At 45.2% G+C, this 16,393-nt stretch overlaps 2 protein-coding genes across 2 annotated transcripts; one reads left to right on the plus strand and one right to left on the minus strand.

Moving 5' to 3' along the window:
* Window positions 1-8,659: 8,659 nt before the first annotated feature.
* Window positions 8,660-10,576, plus strand: LOC140321788 (galectin-1-like). The gene is made up of 3 exons (XM_072398574.1): window positions 8,660-8,686; window positions 8,971-9,050; window positions 10,273-10,576. The coding sequence occupies exons 1-3, from the start codon at window positions 8,675-8,677 to the stop codon at window positions 10,574-10,576; spliced, it is 396 nt and encodes a 131-aa protein (XP_072254675.1). The 5' UTR covers window positions 8,660-8,674.
* A 4,634-nt stretch (window positions 10,577-15,210) lies between these two features.
* LOC140321789 (olfactory receptor 2M3-like) lies at window positions 15,211-16,092 on the minus strand. The gene has a single exon (XM_072398575.1). The coding sequence runs from the start codon at window positions 16,090-16,092 to the stop codon at window positions 15,211-15,213; it is 882 nt and encodes a 293-aa protein (XP_072254676.1).
* Between the last annotated feature and the right edge of the window lie 301 nt (window positions 16,093-16,393).

Raw genomic sequence — 16,393 nt, forward strand, 5'->3', positions numbered from 1 at the left:
TCTGTACAGTGCCATGTCTGTGAAATGATGACTTGAACCAACAGCCTCCATGTGCTAATGTTTCTGTAGTCAGGGTTACAATATGAGGGGGCACCTCAGATATTCCCGGGTTGGGGGGGAGTAAATGAAGTGCACAATGTAAAAACAATTATTTACCAAACTGAATCTTTTTGCTGCTTGGGAGGGGGAGAAATTAACTTTAATGTAGGGTGCTGGTGAAGCACAATGGGAAGACTTTACTGGCTAAGTCACTGAGCATATCATGATTCACTGCCATCCTAAAAAGAACCCTCAGAGCTGGGAGGGGGACATGACCCTGCACCTCCCCCCACCATACACACGCTACATCTACCTCCTGCTCGTCAGACTGCCGGGGTGACCCTCATCAGCACCATCATTATAGGTTAGTGCACCCTGCTACTGCTGGAGGACACGAGACCTGGTAAAGGACTAAAACACCCAGCATGGTCTGATAAAAGAATACCCAGACCCTGCGTCCTCTAGTAAAAAAATAAGACCCAGCATGGTCTGATAAAAGAATACCTAGACCCTGCGTCCTCTAGTAAAAAAAATAAGACCCAGCATGGTCTGATAAAGAAGTGCAGATCCCAGCAGACCCCTTATGAATATCACGTTATGGCATCACCTATAAAGGTACTACACATCCCAGCATCTTCCATCATCTGAGGGATAGTCCCAGCATGTCTTGGTAGCTGATGAACTATTTCCAGTACCTGATGCCAACAGGATAGGCGAAGGGCCTCATGACAGGGGGAGTATTGAAGGCCGAAAAAGAGGGGTGAAAAGTTCAAGAGGAGCCATGTGGAGGTGAAGGAGAAAAATGCGAAGTAAGAGAAGGGGGGTTAAAAGTTCAAAAAAAAAACTGGGGGGTTGAGAAGGTGAAGACACCTCGTGCAAGGATGTTAAGAAAGAGGTTAATAGTTCAAAATCATGGGTTTAAAAAGCAGGGTTTTCTGGGGTGGGAGCAGAACCTTGAAAATTTTGCTGTTGAACTGCATTGAGTTATTCAGGATGACTGACGTTGAAGCCCTAATGGAGAAGCTGAAGCATGCTGCAGAATCAAGAGGAGCAGGGTGGCTGGAAGCACAACTAGCTACCGCATTGCAAGGGGTCGAGGGGGAAGCATATGCGGAGCCCCCCTTTCTAGACGCGCTCGGCAGTCAAGGCCGCCGGAGCGCTTGAGTCCCAGTGTGACCCCCAGGGTTCAGCGCCGCTGCAAGGGACCCTCCAGCTCCTCCGGTAAAAAGACGGTCTAATGATTCCAGCGGAGGAGCCGGGAGGAATCCTCACCGTAGGCGGGACCCCACAGGAGATTGACAGCGGGAGGTTGCACCAAGGGGCCGGTCTTTGCGGAGAGGAGGGCGGGGATTGGATAAGAGCATGGAGGAGGAAGTACTTACGGCGGTCGGCGCCGCCCGGAGAGGTGCTGGCGGGCAGGGTGACGCGATGTCCGGGGTGGTGATGGAGGCAAGCGGCGATCCAGTCTTGAGGGAGGTCCATGAGGCAGTTGCATCTGGTCTGAGGAGGAACAGCAGTGGATCAGTGGCAGCGGGCTCTGACCTGTGTCCTGGTGGGCGGAGTCCAAGGCGGGTCCTGCAAAGGTCAGCTTTGGGAGGAAGTTCCGGGTTAGCGGAGGCGCTCGGTGATGATGTCGTTCTGCGGGGCCCGGCACTGGGCGAAGAGGAAGACCGGAGCATGCTGGAGGAGCCCTTTTCGGAGGGGGAGGTCCAGGAGGTGGACAGCAGACCAGCGGTGCGGCATCAGTGCAGTGAGGCATCCGCGGGCTTGGAAGAAGCCCGGCAGCCTTGTGAGTATTTGGGGATCTGGGGTATGCGGGGAGAGGGAGGGGGGTCCGGGGGGAATGAGCAAAGTGTTGTGATGCATGGAATGGGAAAGAAGGGCACAAGGATGAGTGGGGGGAGGCAGGTTTGCCAGCAAGTGGAAGAAGGTCGGGGGGATAGTTTTGGGGGGGGGAGTTATTGATGGGATTGAGGGATTTGTTTTTGAAATTTGCTGGCCGGTCTGCCAAAGGTGTTGCTTCTGGGGACGGACATAAGGACAGGGCTGTGGAGATGGTGGATAGAGTGCCTGTGGTTGTGGGAGAGGGGCCAGTGCGAAGCTGTGGTGGAGTTTTAGTTGAAGGGTCTGCTGGTACTGGGGGGAATGCGAATGCAATGCTTCTGGGGGCTGAAGGGAGTGGCAGCAAGGATGGCGGTGGGGAGGTGGTCTCTCAGGGAGTGGCTGATGGTGCCAAAGGGGAAGTCTATGTCTGCTTTGAAGGCCCTTTAGGCGCTCACTTGGCGCCAGAGACGAGAGATAAAATTTGGAAAGGGGAATATGTGGAGATATTCTCTTTGTTGCCGGTTGAGCGTTTTGGTGGGCGGGATATGAAGCCCGGGGAGGGCAAGCGCTCTGGGGATGAAAAAGGGTTGTGGCGTTTGATCCCGAGGACTTTTCAGAATTGGTTGCAGGCATTTGCAATTTTGGCAAGTATTGTGGGGGAAAAGGCGCCGGATAATTGTTCGGCGCTTTTTTGTTACCTGGATGCTATTAGTGAGGCCTATAGGGTATATGGGGGCCTTGCTTGGCTTCGGTATGATGAGCAATTTAGACAGCAGAAGGCGATGAGGCCTGGAATGCGTTGGGATCATAAGGACATCAGCCTTTGGATGCGTTTGATGACGTCGGCGAGGATTTCCCATCAGCCCTTGGAAACACTGGGGGTTCTGGAGTGTTTCTTGGAAACACTGGGGGTTCTGGAGGGGTGGGATCCTTGGCAGGTAAGAAAAAGGCCTTTGTTGGTTGTTTAATGAGGTAGCGTGCAAATTCAGGGCCCCTGTAGATTCAAGCATGAATGTTCCGGTTGTGGGGGGGCACATCCAGGGGCCCGGTGTCTGGTTAGGGGGCAAGGGCTTCCCAACGAGCTTGCGGGAAAGAGGGAGGACCCGGGTGAGGCTGGAAAACATGGGTCATTTTCTAAGTACCCGGATCAGAGGGCAGCAAGGGCGTTGGCGGAGGGTTTCAGGATCCCCTGTGAGTGGGTGAGTATACGCAGGGTACAGAATAACTTGCGCTCAGCGTTGCTAAATCCTGGGGTTGTCACTGCCAAGTTGAAAAAAGAGGTTGCTTTGGGTTGCATGGCAGGGCCTTTTGGGGCTCTGCCACTTGAGAATTTGGTAGTTTCCCCTTTGGGTGTGGTACCCAAGCGGGAGCCAGATCAATTTCGGATGATCCATCATTTGTCACATCCCAAAGGAGAATCGGTTAACGATGGTACTGCGCCTGAGCTGTGCAGGGTTGTTTATACTTCTTTTGATGTAGCGGTTGAATTGGTTCTGCGGGCTGGGAGGGGATGCCTGATGGCTAAGGCTGATGTTGAGTCAGCGTTTCGTTTACTACCAGTGCATCCTGATAGTTTCTGGCTGCTGGGTTGTTGTTGGGAAGGGGCTTTTTATGTGGATATATGTTTGCCCATGGGTTATTCTATATCATGTTCATTGTTTGAGATGTTTAGCTCGTTTTTCGAATGGGTTGTAAAGGAGGTAGCAGGTGTCCAGTCCATCATCCATTATCTTGATTTTTTGTGTGTTGGACCTAGTGGGTCTATGGTTTGTGCCAACCTGCTGGGTACCTTGGAACATGTGGCGGAACAATTTGGCGTGCCCTTAGCTGGTGACAAAACCGTTGGCCCAGTGACCGAGTTGTCGTTTTTTGGGATAGTTTTGGACTCTGTCCGCATGGAGTGCAGGTAACCAGAGGACAAGCTGGTGGCACTTAAGGAGGAGGTTCAGAGGGCTTGTTGTTTGGAAAAAATACGTTTGAAGGAGTTGCAATCCATGTTGGGAAAGTTGAATTTTGCATGCAGGATTATGCCAATGGGGAGGATTTTCAGCCGACGGCTGGCAGCGGCTACAGCAGGGGTTAGGAGGCCTGAGCATTTTGTTCGGTTGACGAAGGTATTCCGGAGGGATTTGGGGGTTTGGAGGCAATTTTTGGATCAGTATAATGGGCGGTCGCTTTGGATGGAAGCCCCGGTGGATAATGGGGTGTTAGACCTTTGGACGGATGCAGCTGGGAGCTCGGGATATGGGGCTTATTTTGCCGGACGTTGGCGTGCGGAGGCATGGCCGGAAGATTGGCAGGGGCTGGGTTTGTGTAAAAATTTGGTTTTACTTGAACTGTTTCCGCTTGTGGTGTCCTTAACGTTCTGGGGTCCTTTGCTACAGAATCGGAAGGTTAGATTCCATTGCGACAACATGTGTGTGGTGGAGGTTACGAACAATAATTCTGCATCTTCCCCACAGGTGATCTGTCTGTTACAACATTTGGTTCTGTTATGCTTACAGTTGAATGTTTATGTACGGGCTGTGCATGTTCCTGGGTACGAGAATGTAATTGCGGACTCTCTTTCTCGTTTTCAGTGGGATCGATTTCGGGAGTTGGCGCCTGGGGCAGACGTGCGAGGGACTCCTTGTCCAGTGGATTTATGGTCAGTGATATGGGGGCACTAGTTGAGTTAATCAGGAATTTGGGGACTTGGAGGGCCTATGTCGGTATCTGGAGGGAATGGTTGGTGTTTCTGGAAGATGAGCGAGGGTTGGAACACAGTTTGGGTGGGGAGGAGATGGTTTTAATGTTTTTATTGTGGAATTTTCAGAAGGGGGTATCCAGTAGTGTCATGCGCAAAAAGTTGGCGGCCTTGGCCTTTTTATTTAAAATTTTGGGGCGGGCGGATAGCACCAAATGCTTTCTGGTTCGCCAGGCAATGAAAGGCTATAGAAAGGGGAGGGGCCGGGTGATAGCAGACGGCCAGTGTCGTTTGGACTGTTAGAGGAAATCTGTCGCAGTCTTGGAACAGTGTGCTTTAGTGTTTTTGAGGCTGTACTTTTTAAGGCTGTATTTGTTTTAACGTTTTTTGCAGCATTGCGGGTGGGTGAAGTGGTATCTCCTAGTAAACGAAGTGAGGGGGGCCTGCGTTTGGGTGATGTTAAGGTGCTGGGTAGTGAGTTATGGGTGTGGATCTATAAGTCTAAGATGGATCAGGTGGGCAAGGGGACTCGCCTGGTACTGAGAGGTCTACAGGATGCTGAGGCCAAGGGGAGGTGGGCCTTTGTTTCTGCATGGAGATAGGTCTTTCGTAACTCGCTTTCAATATGTGTCAGTGTTCAGACGATGTGTAGAGGCGGCGGGCAGGAGTCCTGGTGAGTATGCTGCTCATTCTTTTAGAATCGGGGCAGCCACGGAGGCTGCTAGGTGGGGTTTGGGCCCGGAGGTAATAAAAAAGATTGGTCGGTGGGAATCTCATGAGTTCCGTTTGTATGTGCGGCCGCATTTGTTGTAGTAAATGCGGGTGCATGTTGTTGGAATGGGATGAAGGGCTGATTTGTGGGTTGGTTTTTTCTTTTTGTTGTACGGCATTGTGGTGCTAGTAAGGTGTTTTTCTTTTTGTTGCAGATCAGCCGGCGTGTTTGGTGTGGATCTTGGGCCATTCATACGTGTCTTGGGGGGCCAGAAGGGCGAATGTGCGGCAGAATGGTAGGCAATTGGGTTCACAGAGGGAGGTGGCACGGGTGCATTGGATTGGGATCCCGGGTATGCAGTGGAGGCGGGTTGTCCCTGAGGTGAACAGGTTTGCCGGCCTGGATAGAGCTCCTGATGTGCTGATCCTTCATGTGGGTGGAAATGATTTAGGGTTTCGGCCTATGAGGGAATTGATTCGTGACATCAAGTTTGATTGTTTACGACTCGGGGAGGCATTCCCTGGGACCATCTTGGTATGGTCGGAAATGGTGGGTCGATTGGCATGGAGGCAGGCTCGTTCGGTCGAGCGATTAAATAAGGCGCGCATAAAGGTTAATAAGGAGGTGGGGCGCTTTATGGGTAAGATTGGGGGCTTGGTGGCAAGGCATAGGGAGTTGGAGTCTGATCTTGGATTAATTTTACGAGGGGATGGCGTTCCCCCTAATGCTGTGCGTAATGATTTGTGGTTGCTGAGTCTGAGGGAAGCATTACAACGGTCGGTCAGGGTGTGGCGGTGCTCGCAAACTTAAGGTGTCAAGTTTGCGGCTTGTGGCAGGTTTTTTGTTGTTCGGGTCCATGGAAGTTAGAGGGGGGGTAATGTAAATATTTATTATGCTGGGGGTAGCCGGTGTCACCCTTTCTGTGGTATGTTGGGGGTAATCCTCCTCCGTCCTCTCTTATACATGGTGTATAATATGTCTCCCATGTAGGGTGTGATTGTGAACAACCTCACTGTGAAACCCGGCCAATCTGTAGAGGTGAAGGGGCTCATTGCAGAGGAGTGCACAGAGTAAGTCTTGATGTGATCCCGATGTATAACTTATATCTGTGTGATGTCATTATATGCAATAACCTGGATACATGTCCGCTCTGTGCATGGTGCAATATCTGTATAGTCAATATGACTTACCCCCACCCTCCATGTTAATGATAAATATGGGGTCTTTCTCCATTATCCCTTACATAAAGTGTTTTATTTTTAATATTTAGAGCTTGAGGCAAACAGAATAAAACGTGTTCTGATGATTTAACAATCATTAGCTAAATACTACTTGGGATAACACTGAATTTCATATAAACCAGAATGTTGGATTGTTTAACTCTTATTGCAGCCACATTTATTCCTTAATATTCCAGTTTCTGTAGTCAGGGTTACAATATGAGGGGGCACCTCAGATATTCCCGGGTTGGGGGGGAGTAAATGAAGTGCACAATGTAAAAACAATTATTTACCAAACTGAATCTTTTTGCTGCTTGGGAGGGGGAGAAATTAACTTTAATGTAGGGTGCTGGTGAAGCACAATGGGAAGACTTTACTGGCTAAGTCACTGAGCATATCATGATTCACTGCCATCCTAAAAAGAACCCTCAGAGCTGGGAGGGGGACATGACCCTGCACCTCCCCCCACCATACACACGCTACATCTACCTCCTGCTCGTCAGACTGCCGGGGTGACCCTCATCAGCACCATCATTATAGGTTAGTGCACCCTGCTACTGCTGGAGGACACGAGACCTGGTAAAGGACTAAAACACCCAGCATGGTCTGATAAAAGAATACCCAGACCCTGCGTCCTCTAGTAAAAAAATAAGACCCAGCATGGTCTGATAAAAGAATACCTAGACCCTGCGTCCTCTAGTAAAAAAAATAAGACCCAGCATGGTCTGATAAAGAAGTGCAGATCCCAGCAGACCCCTTATGAATATCACGTTATGGCATCACCTATAAAGGTACTACACATCCCAGCATCTTCCATCATCTGAGGGATAGTCCCAGCATGTCTTGGTAGCTGACAAACTATTTCCAGTACCTGATGCCTGCTACAGTCAGGGCAGGCTGGGACTTGTAGTACCTCTTTATTGGGACCACTGGTGGCAGTAGCTTCACATCACATGGCAAAAATTGGTTTCCATTTTTGTAGCAAACACTGAAGAAAGCTTTATTGCTTAAAGTGTTCCCATTGAACCATTTTCCTTGCTTTGTGCCAGTGATAAGGGGGTCACAAGGAGATAAAGTACCGGGAAATGTCTCCGGTGGGGGTACAGAGCACAAGAATAGACATTTTATCATGGGAAAGGGTTAAAATACCTATCGGGTTCTTAGTAATGTCCAGTCCCTGGGGACAACTGTAATTTCATGTCCTGGTGTAACCGGGGGTAAATATGGGAAATCTCCCCAATTCCAACAAAACATTGGTGTGTGTGACAAACATGGCTGTTAGGAGGGTAAAATGGCCGGAGTATCGGATATTTCTCTTCTTATCCATGAATGTTCAGTTATATGTCAGTGTGACACTTCCAGGTATTTGTTACCTCTTACAGAGATCACAAAGACTTCGTCTACTTTATTCTCATGAATAATGGTGACGTCTTCCTTCAGGCCTAATGACAATCCATGTTGGATCAGAAATCACCAAATATCCAGATATTCATGACGGCAAAACGTGCCAAATGTGGAACCATTGGCAGAAACACACCACATTCACAACCCCCCATAAAGTCATCTGTTCATTGGCCATTAAATAAATGGAGTGCCCAGAATATTCTTTTTGTCCATACAAAATACAATATGGCACCTCTGACTTGGGGTCCTTGGGGACACACTGACACTGGGGGTCCCATATACAGAACTGACACTTGGAGTCCTAACATTGGGACTGGATCACCATTCAGCAGATCCCTATTAGTGTTCACTTGTGAAACTTCAACTGAAGAGTTCAGCTTGTTTTCAATCAAGAGCAATTTGCAGTATGAGGGATTGTTCCTATTGACCTTCCCAGTATTGGGGTCATACACCGGGCCCCGTGTTCTGATGGCTGCCATTGTTTTGTGTTTTATGCTCACTGATGGAAGCTGCCATTGCTGGCCTGGTTGTTGTTCTGATCCTCTGAATCACTGACCTACAATGGGAATGCACAACTTGTACCATCGTTATCTGCATGCTTGGGTCAGGTGTGTGATACCAAATATTTGGTCTTATAATCAGGCAATTCTGAAATATCCTCTCCAGTCCAGTGATTGGTGGATGTGGGGTTACACCCGTCCTAATGATTGGTTACACCCTGAGCAGCCCGTTCTAAATAAGAGGAAGGGTGAGGGCAGCTCTTCATAAGTGTCTCAGCAAGGAAAGAGCATGGAAGGGCAAGTGAGTAAGGGCACCAATAGGATATCATGAGCACCATGGGGTATCATGGGCTCCATTAGGCTGTGGGAGTTCTGTGCTGCTTAGTAGATAGGAAGGTTATTTTCTGAGATGTGGCAATGCACAGGTTATTACATTCAAAGTTGAATTCCAAGGAATGTTCAATATTTTCCCTTATACTCTGCCCCCTATATTTTATAGCTGTTCCCCTCTCTGTGGTATGTTGGGGGTAATTATCATTCCTTGTACGTGGAGTAAATCTAACTTCTTGTGTTTCTCTCATACAGGGTGTGATTGTGAACAACCTCCTTGTGAGACACGGCCAATTCATAAAGGTGAAGGGCTTCATTGCAGAGGATTGCACAGAGTAAGTCTTGATGTGATCCCGATGTGTATAAGGTGTATGTGTCTGATGTCATTATATGCAATAACCTGGATACATGTCCGCTCTGTGCATGGTGCAATATACAATAGTGTGCTCTGTATGTATCATACAAACTACTTTCCCACATTATAGTAATTTTTAATAGGAGGGCTTTCCTTAATTCCAATTTATATTAAATTTCTACCAAGAGACCTTCCAGCTTGTGGTAATAACTTGGATAAAACTACTTCTGATGACTTAATGACCATCAGCTGCTTTCCCTGAATTGTGGGACTGACTTATACTCTGTTATATTCTCTCCTGGGCTGCAACATATAGCAGGTGATGGACTTTTCAGTAAACATTTATTTGTGGGCCTGCAATGTAACATCACCTGCCAAGCCTCTTCCAATGCCCCTCCAGACAGTGACTCCTCAGCTCCCCCTTCTGTCAGTACAGAGGTATTACATGGAGTGCCTGTCTTTCTTGTTACTGCTTGGACCAGAAAAGTGAGGGTGATCCGGAAAAACTTCTCATGAAGATGTAATTATTGGTTCAAATGAGAGAAGGATGGCATTTTGTTCTTTTGTTGAAGTTGCACCAATATGGTTCCAATCACCTTAGGAACGATTTCAGAGCGGGAATGTTCAGCCGCAATACTGGTCCTATGTCCAAGTTAATGGAAGAGTCTGGGAACCATTTTTTTGCATGCAACTGTCAAAGGTGACAAATTGTTTGTGTAGTTGTAGCCTAAAGACTTTCCTGCAGTTATTACACAGTATTTATATAGCACTGACATATTATGCAGCGCTGTACAAAGTCCATAGTCATGTGACTAGCTGTCCCTCTAAGACGCTCACAATCTAATGTCCCTTCCAACTCTCTTACTTGCAGTTTGCTGCTCCCAGGTGCTGTTACCTGCGTGGTTCTGCTTTACATATTTCCTGGTGGAGTTTGAGGATTGATGATTTCAGTGCTGGAACGTACAAAGATCTGCAATTGTTTTAAAGCTCTTATGATTTATTGACACCTTAATATTTGAATGTCCATGTCCTGACCACAGGTTCACGTTAGGTACTTTATATGGGAACTTTATTTGTTTAAGGATTTAAATCTCTAACATTGCTGGGATTCTTTATTATAAAATGTCATTAGGTGGGAATAACTCCAATATTTTATATCACAGGTTTGTCAGAGTACAATAATTGCTGTTTTGTATTTCTAGCTTTGCCATAAACCTGGGGAAAGATCCTGAAAACTTGTTGCTGCACTTCAATCCCCGGTTTGACCTCTCTGGAGTCACCAACAAGATATTCTGCAACTCACGGGAGAACGGTGTTTGGGGAGAAGAGCAGAGCGAAGATTTATTCCCCTTCCAGAAAGGATCAGATGCCACGGTATGCCTATGCATTGTACATTTGTCATGTATATTCAGCAAAGTGATCATAGTAATGGACGAATGTAAAGAAGTGGTGATGGCTTTGGATGAGGGTATAAAGCTCTGCTATAGTGGTTACATTTTCAACTAATTCCTTGAATGATGAAAACCTTCTACAGTCGATGGGCTTTCCTAATGCTGCCATTGTAAATTCTATAGCAGGGATTGGCAAACTCCAGCCTTTAGGCCAGATAGGGCCTAGTTGGTAAATTGTTCCGGCCTGACGTCCCGTGGCCGATCGGTCAACGGATAGGCCAGGGGGTGTTAGGAACTGCCGGAGCTCCAGTGCCCCCTCCTTGCTGTTGCTCCCCTATTTACCGTGGCCGGCGTTGATACTTCGCCGGTGCGGTAAATGGGGAAGGTTACCTGAAGGGAAATCCCTCTCCATCCGGAAGAGAGATATTTAACACCCATGGTAGCCAGGATTTGGCTCAAACCCCATGAGCTGCACCCTGAAACCTTTATTCATCTGTGCTGTGTATATATAACACCTCCAGCCTCATATTGACCCATTAATGTCATGTTTGTGGAGCTATTGGAGGAAATAGGGATCAGGAAATCACTGACAAGTAATTGTTCAGTCTGGGGGAATGCTGGGAATCTGCTCGTCATCGTCCTACTGCTCATTGCTGTCATTTATTGTTACAAAATAACTGAATTAGGTGGCTTAGCAATGTAATGGCGCATTCGGAGATGGACTCGTACATTGCAGAGAACACCTCCACTGTCCCCAATCTCCATCAAGGAACACCCACGTATTACCGCAGGTGTGGCGACTCTACAATGAGAATGTAATTGGTGGATGTATATCAGAAAAGTGAGCCCTTTGGTTCTGAGGCAGATCGGGTTGTACCCCTATAGCAGTCTTTTCAACCTTTTAGTATTGGGAGGAAGTTACTTTCTTGACATGGGGAATCTCGGACAATAGCTATTTTTAAAGCTTATGGTACACTGGTGTGAAGAACATCGACCTTAGAGATTTGGAGAGATCCTTTCTCAGGGTAACTGACCTGGAAGGCACAAGTTTCTCAGGAAGCAACTTTTGAGGAGCCTTTATTGTTAGAGGATAATAATGGGATCATGCTGGAAAATCATTGCAGGTTTAGGATTTTTGGTGTTGATGCATAAAAAGTTCTGACAGTTGCTGGTGTATAGACTGCATGTCTTTATTTTAATAAATATTATGGTGGTGGGGGGTAATCTACATGGAGAATAAGTGGATGTGCTGATGCCGGGTTACAGGGGAGGCAGATGTTGCCAGGACAGTGGCATTAAAACATGGAAGGGGGTTGCTGAGGTCATGAGATGTGGGTCCCTTACTCCGCGGGACCGGTTGGTTCCCTTCATTGGCTTGCTCGTACTAGATCTGCATACGAATACTTGGCATAAAGGAACCCTGCGGCCTGGAGATTTGTAACTACCATCACCAATTGAACAGAGATGTTTAAACATATCGAAAGATTATTCCTGGAGTCTGGTGACAGGGTCTCTTTAACCCCCTGAGTGTTAATCCCGAGTGTGGCTTGGGGTAAATAAAACATGAAAAAAAAGGTAATCCTGAGCCACACTTGGAGTAGCTAAAAACATCTGAACACCCCGCCAATACCATTCCGCATCCCAGCTCCTTTCACACACAGCCAATAAGCAAATAAAGGTCTGATCCAATCAATTGTTCAGGTCACAGAACTAATTTAGGATTGGTTGTTGCAGTCTATAACAAATCCATGTGTTTTATAGCGCCTTCTGCTGGAAGGCTATGGCACAGCCCCTATAAGGCTCATGGTAATCACAGGCCACTAGTGCTGAATTTCGGATCTGTCTTAATTGATCTTTAGGAAGTCAAAAGAAATGGGATCCTTGTTATATATCTGGAGGAAACTGTCAAAAAATGGCTGTTGTGATGACTGTGCTAAGACAATAAACAGATAAAGATATAATATTTGTGTTCTGTGTTCCATTCCTTCCTACATAAATCTCTGTTGCCTTGTCCAATCTTTTCATGAGCACAGCAAAACAAGAACACTGGGGACCATAGACGGGCAATAGGAAATGCCTAAAATATGACCCTTAGTAAGGCCATGCAGTGATGGCTTATGGCATAGCAAGGCATTGCCATCAATTATTTCTAACCTCAACGCAAGTATTTTCCTTTACCAACATGAAATACAATGCAGTACACATTAAGATCTTTTTTTAAGAATTGTACAGGGCCTCAGTAATCTCGTTAAGATAATTCCTTCCTTCATGTATTGGGTTTACTGAGCAGAAAAGTCACCATGGTCTTCCATATACTACATTATGGGGTCCAGGAGCCCACCTGTGGGGGTAATAACCTTTATGGGCATATGACTGCATTCTAAGATGAGAATCTCCATTGGTCAGCGCCATTTATAGAACCCGGGTCTCCCGCCCATTACGCGCTGCAAACGGATATGAGTAAATGATATTGTAGTTCTGTGCCTCTAATAATTTAGGATTTTATTTATTAGTTCTCAAGATGACAAACATTAGTAAATGCATGATTCCAGAAAATAAGGTTGCACTCCTAAAAGGTTTCACAAAATAAGTTTACTGTCTATCATTTTTAAAGTCTTCTGCCAAATCAATTCAGCGGGTGGTGAGATGATTTATGGCAAGGGACGGTCTCCAAACATTTTTACTTTAATGTCTCTATAGTCTATGAATATATTAATAAAATAGAAATTGATGATCATAAACCAAGTTGCATAAATTAACTCTGGGGAATAAAAACTTGCCCCCTCCAATACAAGTGTAATTGTATATCCTGCATCGGGGAGGATATCCTAATGAGAGCTATGACACCATGAAATGAATGAATTCTAAGCTGTAGTCACTGGAACACATTTATGGTTTACTAGATTACTGGTCTGTTGAATATAACATTTGGGGATTTCTTTACTTCTGTGAGGGTGGGGTGTTTTACTATATTTTTAAAAAATTGCCCTAAGGTACAAAATGAGTAATGTAACGAACCAAGTGAAGGAAGAGTGAAACAATCTGTATAAGGTGTTAGAGGTCTTGTGGGATTAACATAAAGGTATTGTAGGTAGAATGCTCCTATATTATTATTAATAAACAGGATTTATATAGCGCCAACATATTACACAGCGCTGTACATTAAATAGGGATTGCAAATGACAGACTAATACAGACAGAAATATAAGTTTCTCAGAAGTGATGCAGAAATTTGCCCTGTTTCTGGAAATATATATTTCTAAATGTGGAATGCAATTCTCACCTACAACATACTTTTCTGGTACAGATCAGGACTGATGCCATCACATACCTATAGGACCTATGGCATAAAATGGTTGGCGGCAGATCCTTGCTGGAAATGCCATGTGTGACCTGTGGATGAATACTTTGGTGTGTGATCATGTACATATTGTAGGGTTGTGTTCTGGGAATGTACATGGCTACTAGAAATCCCCCCCATGGCTCAGGATTATCAGTAGTGCTGGTCAAATATCTTACTATTCAATTCCACAGCTATTCGATTGAATAGTGTGATATTTTTGGGTGGACACCATTAAAGTCAATGGTGGGAGAACTTGTTATTTTTAGGCACTATAAGGGCTGCAATAGCAAATTCTCCCAGAACACAGGGCACTAGATGTGATGAATAGGGAAACTTGTCCCCATTCAACCTCTAGTGCCCGGGGATCGCCTGCAGTCACAGCTGTGACGGCAAAGTTCCCACGGTCATGTGGGATTAACTCTGCACTTCCACTACGATCCCCGGGGCACTACAAGCTAATTAACCTGTAGTGCCCCGGGATCACACACTCTTCACAATGATTGCAGCCACGGCTTCAATCATTGAGAAGATGGCCTGTAAGTATCACTTTCCAGCACAGTAATATGATACATTTGTTACATTTTTCTACTGCTAGAACAAATGTAACAAATGTATCATAATAGTACTGTGCTGGATATCATGTCATTGTAGGATAACCTGTAAAAAAAAAAAAAAAAAAAAAAAAAAAAAACTTAAACTAAATTAATTAAACTTTAATTTTTTAATCTGAATTTTTGCCATCAAATTTTGTTTTTTTGTCGGGTCTATCCAAATTCAAACAGCCATATTCGGGTCGAATATAAGGACATCCCGTATTCGAACACCAATACTGATTATCAGTACAGAGGTAAATACATGATCCTCTTCCATTCCCAGAAAATGAAAAAGTAAAAAAAGCACACTGATATTGTACCAAAAGTCCTGGTATTGAAATGAAAACACAGACATATGTGTAGTTATAAAATAAAGTTATGTTGCCAATTGTAAATCTATTGTCACTCACAATGTGACAATAACACTACAATGTGACAATGATAACCAAGACCAGGACCCCAGCTAAGTATCAGATACATCTGGTTGCAGAAATACCGAAGGAGGATCCCTGTTTGCATTTTGACTATTAGCCCTAAAAATTCACCTTCAATGGTTTGACTCTAAAGCTGCGTACACACAAAATTCCCACAGCCAACTTAAAATTAGGCATTCCAAGAGGAGTGAAAGACTTTATAGTCACAAAGGCGTCAACTCCATATTACATCTCTATGATATTATTGCCCATTGTTTTGACATAAATTGTCCAACAGCATCCTATAAATAATTTTTTTTTAGATTTATCTTTCATTGTCATAAGTATAAGTGTAAAATCGTTGCGATAAAAGATGGCAGACATTTGGCACGTGAGATAATCAATCTTTCTCTCTGAACTTGCTTCTCCTAAGAGCCTTTCTCAATGTCTGTTTGATTTCTTTGGTTCGAAGGAAATATATAATTGGATTGGCCATGTGGGGTATAAATGAGTACAAGGAGAGAAGCAGAACGCTCATGTCCGGTTTTATTGTGACAAAAGGAACATTACTTACAATGTACATAAAGATTCGAGGAGTGAAATACAAGATGATGACCAACAAATGGGTCACACAGGTGTAAAATGCTTTCCGGAGGTTCTCGGAGCGAGTTGATGAGATTACTGCTATTATTTTAATGTATGACCCTAATATTAGCCCCAGGGGTAATAAAAGAACAACCATAGCATTGACAAAAACAATCTTTCTTGGGCCAGATATATCCGCACAGGCCAAAGCCGCGTAGGCCGTATAGCCACAGAACAAACTGTTTACCTTGTTGGGGCCACACAGGGGGATCTGCGATGCTAAAATGGCAGCAACTGAATTTATAGAAGATGACAAAATAATCCAGCAGATGCCACAGGAAATAGTGACCACTTTATTGGTGATAATGGAGGTGTATCGTAGTGGAGAGCAGATGGCCACATTCCGATCTATAGCCATCAGCATCAAGAGAAAGGAGTCCAGACTTCCAAGATAATGCACCAGGAAGATTTGGAACAGGCACAGCCTTAAGGGAATGGTGGAAGCTCCAAACCAATATTTGGCTATGAGTTTTGGTAAGGTCACGGTGTCAAATAGGAGGTCGGAGGCAGCCAGGTTGGCTATGAGCAGGTACATGGGTTGATGTAGGTAATTATTAAAGGTGACCAAACATATGACCGTGCCGTTAGCAGCGAACCCAACTAATACAACTTCTGATACCGCCGTGTAATTGGACATCATTTCCAACACCGACCTAGGAGAAGAACATATACACTTGTGGGGGATTTGTACCAAACACACGGCACAGAGGCCTTTTAACTGATAAGTTTTTATTCTTGCCTTGAGTTGTCTAAAATATTGTGTGATTCGGTTATCTGATGCTTTGTATCTTAAAAAATGGTAAAAAATGAAAATCGACCTCAGTCATCTTCTAATGGACATTTTTTGATATTGTTATATAGTTTCAGTATAGAAACTTTGACGTGAAAAAATACAAATCAATTACCAAACAAATAGAAAAAGGATTATCCCAGGTATA

Source organism: Pyxicephalus adspersus, chromosome 1, assembly GCF_032062135.1.
Source record: "Pyxicephalus adspersus chromosome 1, UCB_Pads_2.0, whole genome shotgun sequence".
In the NCBI taxonomy this organism is placed as follows: domain Eukaryota; kingdom Metazoa; phylum Chordata; class Amphibia; order Anura; family Pyxicephalidae; genus Pyxicephalus; species Pyxicephalus adspersus.

What these genes read in the sequence shown, in the direction of transcription:
- LOC140321788 (XM_072398574.1), top strand. An exon ending in ATTGCAGAGGATTGCACAGA is followed by an intron (nt 9,051 to 10,272) that starts GTAAGTCTTGAT and finishes TTGTATTTCTAG; the next exon opens with CTTTGCCATAAACCTGGGGA.
- LOC140321789 (XM_072398575.1), bottom strand. Translation starts at nt 16,092, where the DNA reads ATGTCCAATTACACGGCGGTATCAGAAGTTGTATTAGTTGGGTTCGCT.